General features: G+C 40.3%; 2 protein-coding genes across 2 annotated transcripts; both read left to right on the top strand.

The window, feature by feature from the left end:
• The first annotated feature begins 3585 nt into the window (after positions 1-3585).
• On the top strand, positions 3586-5176 carry LOC109962981 (ATP synthase F(0) complex subunit C1, mitochondrial-like). The gene is made up of 2 exons (XM_020605205.1): positions 3586-3882; positions 4565-5176. The coding sequence occupies exons 1-2, from the start codon at positions 3671-3673 to the stop codon at positions 4680-4682; spliced, it is 330 nt and encodes a 109-aa protein (XP_020460861.1). The 5' UTR covers positions 3586-3670; the 3' UTR covers positions 4683-5176.
• Positions 5177-5471: 295 nt separating this feature from the next.
• Positions 5472-11662, top strand: nsun3 (NOP2/Sun RNA methyltransferase 3). The gene is made up of 6 exons (XM_020605402.1): positions 5472-5803; positions 8314-8417; positions 8505-8959; positions 9480-9634; positions 10340-10461; positions 11249-11662. Exons 1-6 carry the CDS (start codon positions 5648-5650, stop codon positions 11583-11585), a joined length of 1329 nt encoding a protein of 442 aa, XP_020461058.1. The 5' UTR covers positions 5472-5647; the 3' UTR covers positions 11586-11662.
• Positions 11663-12083: the final 421 nt, after the last annotated feature.

Here is a 12083-nt window from a genome sequence, read left to right as displayed (position 1 = left end):
CCCTGTACCTTTCTGCAGGTTGCCCTGGCCCTGGAGCTCTACGTCTCTGACGAGCAGTCACCGGCCACATCGACCTGATCAGTGTTTGATTGTTGTTTCTTGTTGCTTTTCTTCTTTTGTCTCTCCTCTATCCACTCACCCCAACCGGTCGAGGCAGAAGGCCGCCCACCAAGAGCCGGGGTCTGTCAGAGGTTTCTTTCGTTAAAGGGAGTTTTTCCTCCCCACTGTCGCCAAGTGCTTGCTCAAGGGGGATTTGTTGGGTTTTCCCTATGTAATAATATTGATAACAGTAAGGTCTAGACCTTACTTTGTAAAGTGTCCTGAGATGACTTTTGTTGTGATTTGGCACTATACAAATAAAATTTGATTTGATTTGATTTGATTTGATTTATAGGATTGCCTGCACTCTTTGCAGTGTGTCCAGAGACTTCAATAAAGAGAGAACATGTTTTAATGAATTTGATTTATTTATTTATTTTATCTTTTTTTGCTCATTTGAGTATTTTGTATATGGGCAGGCCAAGAATGATTTTACTGAATTAAAAGGGATAGTTGTGGCTGCAGACATTTGTCTTAGTTTCTTTCTTTGTTTGTTTAGTTTCTTTTATTGTGAGTTTTGCGGTGTTTATGTGTTTAAAAATGCTTACTCTTTGTTGTTACAGTCAAGACAGATTGCCTTTTTTAGTTACACTATAAAGTCAATTTTACTTTTTTGACTCTAACCCTTTTACAGAAAAGGGATTTTGGTAAGAGAGAAAGACAAGAAAATCTCATAAAGTTAAGCTCACATGCATTTATTGTAGCATATACAGTGAGGCAATTTAGAGTCACCAATAACCTAAACTGCATGTCTTTTGGACTGTGGGAGAAAGCCGGAGCACCCGGAGAGAACCCACGCAGACACAGGGAGAACATGCAAACTCCACACAGAAATGCCCGGGTTGGCACTGCTATGCTGCCCGCCGTCAGTATAGTTTGCAAACTTTTTTCTTGCCTTTTGCCTTTAAGTTGTTGTTGCTTCAGCACATCGTTAAGCTTTTTAAGATGTGCATGTCCTTTAGGAGTGTGAGGAGAACCACCTGGGAAGCCAGCGTCTTATGCCGCTCTGCTGGCTCCTGGCAGTGTCATTCGTACTTTTTTTAGTGAGCTCATTGTTTTGCAGCAGGACTTGGTTATGCTCATGCAGAAACCTTTTGTGATCTATGACGTTATTACAAACATCACACACATGTACATATTCTTGGACACTGGCATTATACTGCTGTGAGAAGTCTTTGTGGTCTTTGTTCCTGGCCTCCTGGAGCACTTGTTTGAGTTCTGTGTTTTGTTTTGTCATACATTTCATTTTTTCGACCATATCATTACACTGCTCTTTCTTTTCTTTGAGTTCTTGTGCAGCTCTCCTCATTGCCACTGCTTGTTTTTGTTGGAACACTACGCTGGATTTCGGGGGAATCTTGTCCAATATCTTATTAATGTAAAGAGTTCTGCAGTGGCTGCGCTCTAACATCTTGAATTCTTGCAGAAACCTATTCGGGTCCCAAATGTCCAATTGCATATCCAGACAGTTTTGTTTAATTTTTTCTAAATCAAAAGGTTCATTTTGTTGGGTGACACGATCAAGTTCCTGCTTAAATATTTTGATTTTTTGCAAGATCAGGCTGGCATCTTGCAAGGCCTGTGTCATGCTTGCGTTTTCATTTTCAGTCTGTAGCTTTTCATAATTTTGTTGCTGCATTAAATTGTGACTTTTCAAGTCATTACAGGTGTGCTGAGCTTCTTTCAAAGATCTAGTTAGCTCCTGAACTTGTTGTTGCAGAATGTCATTTCTCCTTCTCATGGCATCTTGTTCACGCTGGTTGTTCAGGATCAGCTCTTCTATTTTTTGTTTGGAGACCATCTTTAAAGTCTTTACAACACTTGTGCAGTTGATTTGACTTTCAAGGAGCACCTCACTTAGAGCCTTGTCTTTATCACACAACTCCCTGCTAAGACCCTGGGTTTGTTGTTGCAGTTGGGCCTTACTCTCATTTCTGTTCATGTTCTCATAGCCCTTGCTACGGAGTGTAGCAACAGGTAGATGCCTCTTGTTCAGCATTAGCATCAGCATTTTTGTTTCTTGCTGATGATAAAGTATAGTTTATAGTATAGTATAGTTTAAAGTATCCAGTTAAGCTTCCAAAGTTGGTGAGCTTTCAAATGCGAAATAGGTTTCTGAAAAAGTTTACATGCTCCATCCAGTCTGTGCCACAGAATGGTGTGACGTCATCGTGACGTCAAAGGATCACAGGAATGCTGCAGCAATTCGAAAAATAACAACATGCTGTTGTGTGTTTTGTTGTGGAGATGAGTGAGAGATGTTTTTGCATTAAAAAAAACAATATTACTACTCAAGGAACCCGTTGGATATGCTTTTTTCAGTTTCTCTTTATTAGTACAGTATATGTATAATAGAAAATGCAATTTCCGAAAAAATTGCGGTGGGATCGCTGCCTACTGAGACAGTTTCTCATATTCGGCAATGACACAGTGCACTCTGGATTGTCCTGGTTTTAACTTTAACATTTTTTTAACAATCCATCACCCTAACCCTAACCACTTTGTGAACGGTGGGTAGCACGTCTTGATAGGTAGCAAAATCTGACAGAACACCGCTGTGACACCGGCAACCCACATGTCGAAGTGTCCTTGGGCAAGACATTAAACTCCTAAGTTACCCCAGATGGTTAGAGCCATTGGCTACCTTGGTTTTATACCGGAAACAAATTCCTCGTGTGCATAATATAAAGGTGATCGTTACCTCAGGAAACCGGAAATAAACACTTTAATTGTGAATGCGTGATCTCTGCTTCATGGTGAAGACTAACCTTTTACTGACAAATTGTGTTTGAGTCAATCCCGTAACTGTAACTGTATGTCAGGACAAAAACCAAACCATGAAATCCAATGAAAGATAGACTTCTGTGATGAAATTGTGGTGAGGCCTAGAGATCAAGGCAAGGGCATAAAACAGTTTCTAAAGCAAACACATGTAGTGGAGTTAAAAAGTAGGGCAGTATTTCTCTCTAAAATTAGGAGTAGAAAGTTTCATGAGAAGAAAATACCTCAAATTTGTAATTCAGTCAGTAAATGTACTCAGTTATATTCCAACACTGCAGGCTGAATGGCCGGTTAACCACAGACTTGAAGGCATCTTGACATTCAAAGCTATACAGACAGATGCCATAGTGTAACATGATGGTAAATCATTAATTGTACGTGTCTTGTTTGTGTGTTTTTAACTTCAGGTCTGTGCTGGACCCCGGGCACTGTACAGACCACTCTCAGCAGCAGTAGTGTCAGATGCCAGGAGAGTAGAGGTTTGTCTGTGCTGGGAATTAAAACTGGTTTACTGATAGTTAGTGTTTCCTCCATTAAAGAGCCCATGCATGCTCATTTTCAGCAAATTAATATTTAATCTCGAGGACCCCTACATTAGCTTTACACCCATCATAACTCTGAATAGTCTGTAATTATTTCAGAATGATAAAACCTGAGAGCCTCTAACTAAAAAGGAGAGGATAGTTGTAGACAAGTTAAAAAAACAAGGAAAAGCATTCCATGGGCTCTTTAAACTCCTTATCTATCCCAGTTACCTTGTTCATCACAAGTGCCTCTTTTTACTAACCTCATGGTTTTTGTCAATCAGTTTGCTTCAATGGTACCTCAGAGTGTTGTATCCTCCCAGCAGCAGCTGACAGTGCGGCGCTTCCACACTAGTGCCGTGAGCCAAGACATTGACACTGCTGCAAAGTTCATTGGAGCAGGAGCTGCCACTGTAGGAGTGGCTGGATCTGGAGCTGGGATTGGAACTGTGTTTGGTAGCCTTATTATTGGATATGCCAGATAAATTAAACACATTTGTAATTTTTTTGGGAGGAGGGGTATTGTTTGCTGGCTTGTCAGTCCAGGCTACAATTTCTTTAAACTCCTAGGATTAAGTAGAATGGTAAATGGTCTTATACTTGTATAGCACCTTTCTATGCTTTTACAGCACACTCAAAGCGCTTGCACACATTATTCTGCCATTCACCCATTCGCACTCCCAGGCACTCATGCATTCACACACCGGTGACATCACCGGGAGCAACTGGGGGTTCAGTGTCTTGCTCAAGGACACCTCGACATGTTGACTGGACAAGCCGGGAATCGAACCGCTAATCCTCCGGTTAGGAAACGACCCGCTCTACCTCCGATATCATGTTTTGACAAAAGAACAATTACAGTATTTGGTGATTGCTCTGGTTCCTGCTATTAGATGGTGGTTTCTTAGAAATAGCTATAAATCTAACGGAGGCACGGAGTTTGTTTGCATGGTCAAGAAAAAAATTAATTTGAAATTATATGTGAAAGGAAACAATATGGGTGAAACAAAATATTAAGGAATTGTTCAGAATTATGAGTGTCTTCCAGGTACTGATGGAAATCTGAATGATACTGAGTTTATCTGCCACTGAAATGTCTTTGCAGTTGTACTTTAACACTTTGTACCATCAGCTGTCTCATCTTCCTCTCTCTTTGTTGACAGGAACCCCTCGCTGAAACAGCAGCTCTTCTCTTACGCCATCTTGGGGTTTGCTCTGTCTGAAGCTATGGGTCTTTTCTGTCTGATGGTTGCCTTCCTTATTCTGTTTGCAATGTAAGCACTTAAACATTTGCTGTAAAAAGATACACATTGCAATTTTGCAGACCCATATCATTCATAATGATTTTGCCATTATGGTGTATATTTAATCAAATGTTTTGTTAACAAACATGCAGCCAATAGTAGAAGTAAAACATTTCAAGTAAGTCACAGAGTGTGTCTGTACATTTGTGTTTTATGTTTGGGTTATTTGTGTAGGCTATGTTGATTTAGACACTATGGCACTGTGTTGTGCAATCATGGGACACAAAAGTCTTCCACTGTCTTGGAGTCTTGGATCATTTGTTACATATAGCCTAAACTACCAGTTAAAGCTTTGGACATTGTTTTCTGCTGAATTAAATGAGAACGTGTGTTCAAATGTTTCATTTGTAGTGTAACTCACTAAGTTTAAAAACTCCTGACAGTATCATTTTATGTCTGCCTTGCTGGGCTCAAGTAGACTAAAAATAGCAAGATATAAAAATGGAGGGCAAATAATAATTTTAATTATTGATTGATGTATATTTTTCAATTCATTTAGTCTATGAAACAAAAAAAATTGAGAAGTTGACTAACAAACCCCCAAAACCTTAAATTATCAGTTTACAGTGACAAAAATGGCACTCATCAAATATTTAGTATTTTGTTCACAACGACTGAAGTGATTATAGAGTTATCAAATTACTTGTTAATCAATCAACCAACTAATTTTTTCAGAGCAACAAATTAACTTATCAACTTTCATTAGCCTCGATGGCCTCTTTCGAGAAATCTGATGTGAAACTCGACTCTTACCGAAAACAACATATACATACCGGTACATATTTCCGTTTGTGGAGTGGAACTGAAGCATAGTTCGAGTTGAGGGAGGACAGATTTGAAGAACGCACTTGTCAGCTTTTAGTGTGGAGCTCCTGTTTTAGTGTAGGTTAGTCATTTCCCCGTGTTGAATAAAAGTGATATAACCAAATGTTTAGGTAAATGTTTGCGGCACATCAGCTTCACGGTGCGAGGAGGATATTTTGTGGTGAAACTGAAAAACTAACGTCGATATCTTTGTGGTGGTTCTTCTCATGTCACACGGGTTCCGAGGTTGTTTTACAACCGTACGAGCAAAAAGGAGCCCCCAACAACCAGGTAAACAAACATCAGGAGGTGCTATGGGGTGAGCATTGCTATTGTCTCATGAAAGTTACTGGTTCTGCAGTAGACTGGGTTTATGACCAGCCAGCTTCTGTCAAATGAGAAATGTTATATTACCTTCCTAGTGTTAATCAGCACAGTTTATACAGAAGTTAAGCACTGGGTGTTTGACTTGAGCTTTATAAAACCCCAATAGTTCTTGAAAGCCGGGGGAGAAAGCACCTTTAGACTTTAGAGCTGATACTTACTGACTAAAGAATAGATATTATACAGCCGAGCTAGCCTATGTACTGCATGTCTGTAATACCAGTTTATATGAAAACGAAAGCCACCTGCTCTTTTGGTCCAAGTAATTTTTGCTATTTTTATTCTCCTGATCTTGTATGGTCTATGGAGCTCTGATATAGACTGTGTAAAAGCTTTAGGCACTTATCCATCACACAGTGCCATGAAGGAGGCTTCTGATTAGTCTAACATTCATTCTGCAACATGACAGCTGCAGTATATTCAGCAACTAGAAGAACAGGGAGTCCTGACCACCATCATTTAGTCTATGAAACACCATAGAGCTGTGATCTCAACACCATAGAGTTGGGATTGCATAAAGAGACAGAAGACATTTAGACTTAGTCTGGTGTCATGCTGCAACGACAATAATCTCAGCTTCAACACGGGCAAGACGAAGGAGATGATAGTGGACATGAGGAAGGAGAGGAGATCTCATCAGCCACTGTTCATCTGGGGGCTTGAAGTGGAGAGGGTGAGCACCTTCAATCGCAATCGCCTGCAGAGAGTGGTAAAGACTGCAGAGCAGATCACCAGGACTCCACTGCCCTCTCTGCAGAGCATTTTCCACCGCAGGGTGCGTAGGAAAGCTGCCTCCATCCTCACGGACCCCACCCACCCCCAGCACGGACTGTTTTCTGTTTTCCAACCAGAAGGTTGAAGGTTCGAATCGTGGTGCTGGCAGTCCATGTGTTGAAGTGTGCTTGGGCAAGACCAGGATGTGTCTAATTTTCTAAGTCACTGATGTGCTGCTTTAAAGGCACTCGCTAATTTTATGACAGCACCAACAAATTCCAAGACATTCTCTGTTTATATTCTTATATATTTTTATTATACTGCTGCATTTGCTGCTTAAAGTACCTTAGATTTTGTTTTACTTATTTATCTACTTTATATTTCATTGTATTATGTGGCATTCATGTGGACAGCAAAGTAAGAATTTCATTGCACAGGGAAACATGTTTCCTAACTGTGCATATGATAATAAACACTTTGACTTAGACACTAAACCATTTGAAATGTGGCAACTTCTCCAATATGCCTGGAACAACTTATCTGATCCCAGGTACCTTGAAAAATTGTTAACAGAAGAAGAAGTAGCGCTGTTTTAAATGCAAGGGGTGGCCATGCCAAATAATAGTTTGACTTAGGGCTTTCCTGTTTAGTGCATTTTTGTATGGAGTTAACTTGATAAATAAAACTATTTGTGTCATTAGTTTTGAAAGCATCCTCACTTTATATGCATATGTGTATGCATGTGTGTATATGTGTATATGGAGCTATTTCCACCCTTTAACCATTCAGTCATTCCTAGCAGCACTGATTTTACACTAGCTATCCACCAGGGGTAGCAAATGTACAAGACACTAAACAGCAACTGAGTTATAGGAACTGTAAAGGGGGAAATCTGCATTACAAGTAGAATAAACATATAACTCTTCCCGTGGGTTTGGTCATTAAACTGACATGAGGATTAGAACATTAAATTATTAACTGATTAATTAGAGTTGCTTAGTATCCTCTTGTTTACTCAAAATCAGAATCAGATTTATTGGCCAGGTGTGACGGACACACGAGGAATTTGACTCGGCTCTCAATGTGCAAAACAGTGAACCAGCATAAGGCTGTGTAATATAACAAAATAGCAGTATTAACATCAACAAACAGTGCAAACAATGCAGAAAAAGCAGTATAAACAGACAGTAAACAGTGCAGACAAACAAAGGAATGTTCATTGAAATGAGATAAATAGGAATAAAAACAGAGTATCTGTATGAATCTACATAATCTGTATGAGGTATATTTACAGGTATTGCACTGAGGATTATTGTCCAATCATACTGTCGTGGGTTAAGTGTTCATCAGAGTGACAGCCTGGGGGAAGAAACTGTCCCTGTGCCTGGTTGTCTTGGTGCACAGTGACCTGTTACGCTGTTTAGAGGGGAGGAGTTCAAACAGATTGTGTCCAGGGTGTGAGGGGTCTGCAGTGTTATAAAAGTTATAATTATTTTCATAATTTCATATGATTTATTATGAGGCTCAATGCAATTTGTAAAACAAGGAAATTTGATAAAACAAATTTGCTCCTACTACAACACATTGTATACTGTACATTGGGTCAGAGATCTGGAGCTCTGTAAGTTGCTAACTAATTTCCTGCTTGTTTAGGCTTTACTGTGCCTTTGTATAACATGTTCACTGCAGTCTGTTTGTAACAGGCATCCAAAAATCACAAAAAAGAAAGAGCTTCATGTCAGCCAGTACTGGACCACTTTGACCAGCAGTACAGCCAGGAACTTGGAGAGTTGTGGGAATCTGCGAGGTACATTTTGTCTCATACTTAATGCAGTTTACACACACGCCTTTGGATATTCTGAGTCTGACCAGTGTGTTCGTGTCTCATCTGCAGATCTGTGCTCCTGGACCCTCACTCCTGGCAATATGGGGTCATGCTTAATCGCTTCACTGCTGTGACAGAGATCACACAGATCCTACAGTCACAGGGCTTTTCCAGGTTCCTGCTGCGAACTGATGTGTCCACATTGCTTTCTGATGGCCCCTCACCAGTGTCTAATTCTAAATACCAGGCAAGAAAAGATTCTCTGTTGTCACCTCCCAGCATCTCCACGTGCTCTCCTGATGACTCCCATCCCCGTCCATCACTGCAGTGTTACATCCACCCATATGCGCTGCGATTTCCCTCTCAGGCTCACAGGCCTGGCCATCTTAAGCAGTACTACCTCCTGAATGCTGCCTCCCTGCTTCCAGTGCTGGCTTTGCAAGTCAGAGATGGGGAGAAGGTCTTGGATCTTTGCTCTGCCCCTGGGGGCAAAGCCTTAGCCATAATGCAGTGTGCCACCCCAGGTAAACAGTTTTATTGGAGTTTGCATACTTGATATTATTTTTATCTTGCAAAGAGGTAGAAGTTGGTGGATTTAGCCCAGTTTTTTTACGGAAGCGACAGGGTGGGCCATGTATATACATGAAGTTATACCCATGCAATAAGTTGTTAAATATTGGCCTTTTATATTTCTAATAGTAATTCATAGAGTTTATTTGCCAACATATGGTGTACAATTGATAAAAAATAACCATTATTCTTAGTTATATATTGGGAAAGAATCCCGAGTAATGACTTAGTGTACTAGTGAAGACATGTTGACAGCACACCAGATGATTTTTATTAGGATAGACCTGTTAGGTAACAGCAGCTTTTCACAAAGACATCTTGTTAAAAGTTGTTAAGTTTTGTTTTTAAATATTAAAAGCCTATTTTGCATGCAAGTTGCTTCAGCTGGTTGTAAGGAACATTTCTCTCTGCTGGGAAAAGGCTGTTTGCATTGAATACTGATTATAAGACATACTGCCACGTGTTATGTTCCAGCACTTCTCTGCTGTAATGAACCAGATCCTCACCGACGGGACTGGCTGGCCAAAACTCTGGAGTCTTATCTGCCTCACTCACTAAACAGCAGAGTGATTGTGTCTGCACAGGATGGACGACATTTTGGACACAGTGAAGCACTGACATATGATAAGGTGTGCAAAGAACTCCTGTCATATTTATGGCAGTATGTGACTGAAATTTGTCTTCAGTGTCCAACAAATTAAGGTGACACACTTCATTTCAAGGCCATGGTTAGAAAGGAATGAGAACAACGGGCCTTTGAACAGAAGCTAATAAGCCTGACAGAAAAGAAGAAAATTGTTTATTCGAAACTGGAGCCAGAAAGATGCAGACAAATGTCTGGGAGGCATTAAGGACTCAAAGTGACTTATAATGGAAGAAAATATTGACAAAAGGAAAGCACAGAATGAAAAGGTTGAGAGTAAAACACTGTGAACAAAGAGTGAAAGGCTGTAGCCTAGAATAAATAGACTGTACAGACTCGGGCTCTATTGTCGCAGTGATATGGCTTTGTAAAATTTGCATAGAGGAGAGATTTGTGGTAAGATACTGAGCTGTAGTTTCAGAGGCGGTTTCTATTTTTCCTACTCTTCTGCACGGCGTTATAAAAAACAGATGTGTTTGGTGAAGATTCTTTTTCACCCTGAGTGACCAGAATTTGATGATTTAGGTACTGTGGGTGAAATATAACTTGGTTTGTTTTACATATCTTCAGCATTTGTCTTTTCATCTGCTTTTACATTCATTATGTATATTCTCTTACACCCTTCTCTCTCTTTCTCACTGCCATTACACTCTTGAACTCTGAGCTGCTAACATTTCATTTTCCGTTGCAGGTTTTAGTCGACGCTCCATGTTCTAATGACAGGAGCTGGCTGTATTCTTGCAGCAGCCAGCAGGGGGAACAGAGACTGAGGGGAAGAGCTAAGCTGCCTGTGCTCCAGGCTCAGCTGCTTAGGCAAGTCCAGTCCCCAGCATCTAAAATGTCTGTTATTGGTTACTGGGGTATAACCATTATGTAAACACACTACAGAAAAGGATTTAAATTAATCACTATTTAAAACAGTGGGTGATAATTTGCATTGATTTGTTTATTCAGGTTTTAATGTGAATGTCAAAGCAAACACTAATTGCAGCTGAATCAATCAAAAATAGTAAAATTATTTACTATGCTGTGGGAGCAGAAACAACAGTTTTATGACCCATTCAGAATATTTGGTGTGACACTCTACGTGCAATTTAATATTGTCCAATTGTCTAGGGTTGTGTGAAATGGTCATTTAGATTTGATCACATTAGATAGCTCCTTGGACCATAAATGTTAAACTATATTTCTTTGTATATGCTACATGTTGATCGTACAGTAACTGCCAGGTGCAGTGGTATAAAGCTTCAGCAAAGTCATTTTAAACAATGTGTGCACGGTGTGTACAGGATTATGGCTGGAGGCCTCTGTGAGGAGCAGGCTACAAAGGTCTGGACATCTCGGCTCTATCTAACTCCACACCCCCAGATTTTTTTCATTTAAACATTTCCAAACTGATGTTGACTCAAGTGACATCACTCAAGGCAGTTTATCAGAGCTGATGCTGCTCCCTCTGGAGCCACAAAAGGTTTTATACAGCTGTTTCACATATGCAGTAGTACTTCTTAAGACCTGTAAACAGACCTTGATGTGTACAATTGATGGAGTTCCATTTTAAAGCTTATTGTCATAAAGCACTGTGTTTATCTTCTGTTGACAGGTCTGCGCTGTCGGCCGTGCGTCCAGGGGGCGTTGTTGTCTATTCCACTTGCACACTGTCCAGCTCCGAGAACTATGCTGTGGTCGAGACTGTGCTGAATGACTGTCCTGAGACCGAACCTGAAGACCTGTGGGAGGAGATTGCCATTCCTTTATCAAAATACTTTGTTTTTAGTGCTGCTCACCTTGGTCATGGACAGACACCTTACAAGCCGTCCCTGCAGCCACAGAATAGTACTGTTTCCTCTTATCACCATAGACTTGGCATTTTGGTGGTTCCCCAGCCTGGCATGACCTGGGGACCCATGTTTTTGTCTCGGATTAGAAGAAAGAAATAAAGTGTCTCCTCCTGTAGAGAAAAGATATGTGTAAATAAATGGCTAAACTCTTCTTACCTGTGGGTATTTAAAATGCAAAGTAGAAATATACAGTGGGTACGGAAAGCATTCAGACACCCTTAAATTTTTCACTCTTTGTTATATTGCAGCCATATGCTAAAATCATTTAAGTTCATTTTTTTCCTCATTAATGTACACACAGCACCCCATATTGACAGAAAAACACAGAATTTTTGACATTTTTGCAGATTTATTAAAAAAGAAAAACTGAAATATCACATGGTCATAAGTATTCAGACCCTTTGCTCAGTATTTAGTAGAAGCACCCTTTTGAGCTAATACAGCCATGAGTCTTTTTGGGAATGATGCAACAAGTTCACACCTGCATTTGGGGATCCTCTGCCATTCCTCCTTGCAGATCCTCTCCAGTGCTGTCAGGTTGGATGGTAAACGTTGGTGGACAGCCATTTTCAGGTCTCTCCAGAGATGCTCAATGGG

The sequence above is a fragment of the Monopterus albus genome, unplaced genomic scaffold, assembly GCF_001952655.1.
Source record: "Monopterus albus unplaced genomic scaffold, M_albus_1.0 scaffold4.1, whole genome shotgun sequence".
In the NCBI taxonomy this organism is placed as follows: domain Eukaryota; kingdom Metazoa; phylum Chordata; class Actinopteri; order Synbranchiformes; family Synbranchidae; genus Monopterus; species Monopterus albus.
The sequence above is the reverse complement of the archived record's forward strand: the minus strand, read 5'-3'. Positions and strand labels throughout refer to the sequence as shown.

Excerpts from the sequence above, each read along its gene's own strand:
- LOC109962981 (XM_020605205.1), top strand. The coding sequence starts at position 3,671 with ATGGTTTTTGTCAATCAGTTTGCTTCAATGGTACCTCAGAGTGTTGTA. Across the intron at positions 3,883-4,564 it reads AGCCTTATTATTGGATATGC|CAGGAACCCCTCGCTGAAAC; the intron begins CAGATAAATTAA and ends TCTCTTTGTTGA.
- nsun3 (XM_020605402.1), top strand. The coding sequence starts at position 5,648 with ATGTTTGCGGCACATCAGCTTCACGGTGCGAGGAGGATATTTTGTGGT. Across the intron at positions 8,960-9,479 it reads AATGCAGTGTGCCACCCCAG|CACTTCTCTGCTGTAATGAA; the intron begins GTAAACAGTTTT and ends GTTATGTTCCAG. Across the intron at positions 9,635-10,339 it reads AAGCACTGACATATGATAAG|GTTTTAGTCGACGCTCCATG; the intron begins GTGTGCAAAGAA and ends TTTCCGTTGCAG.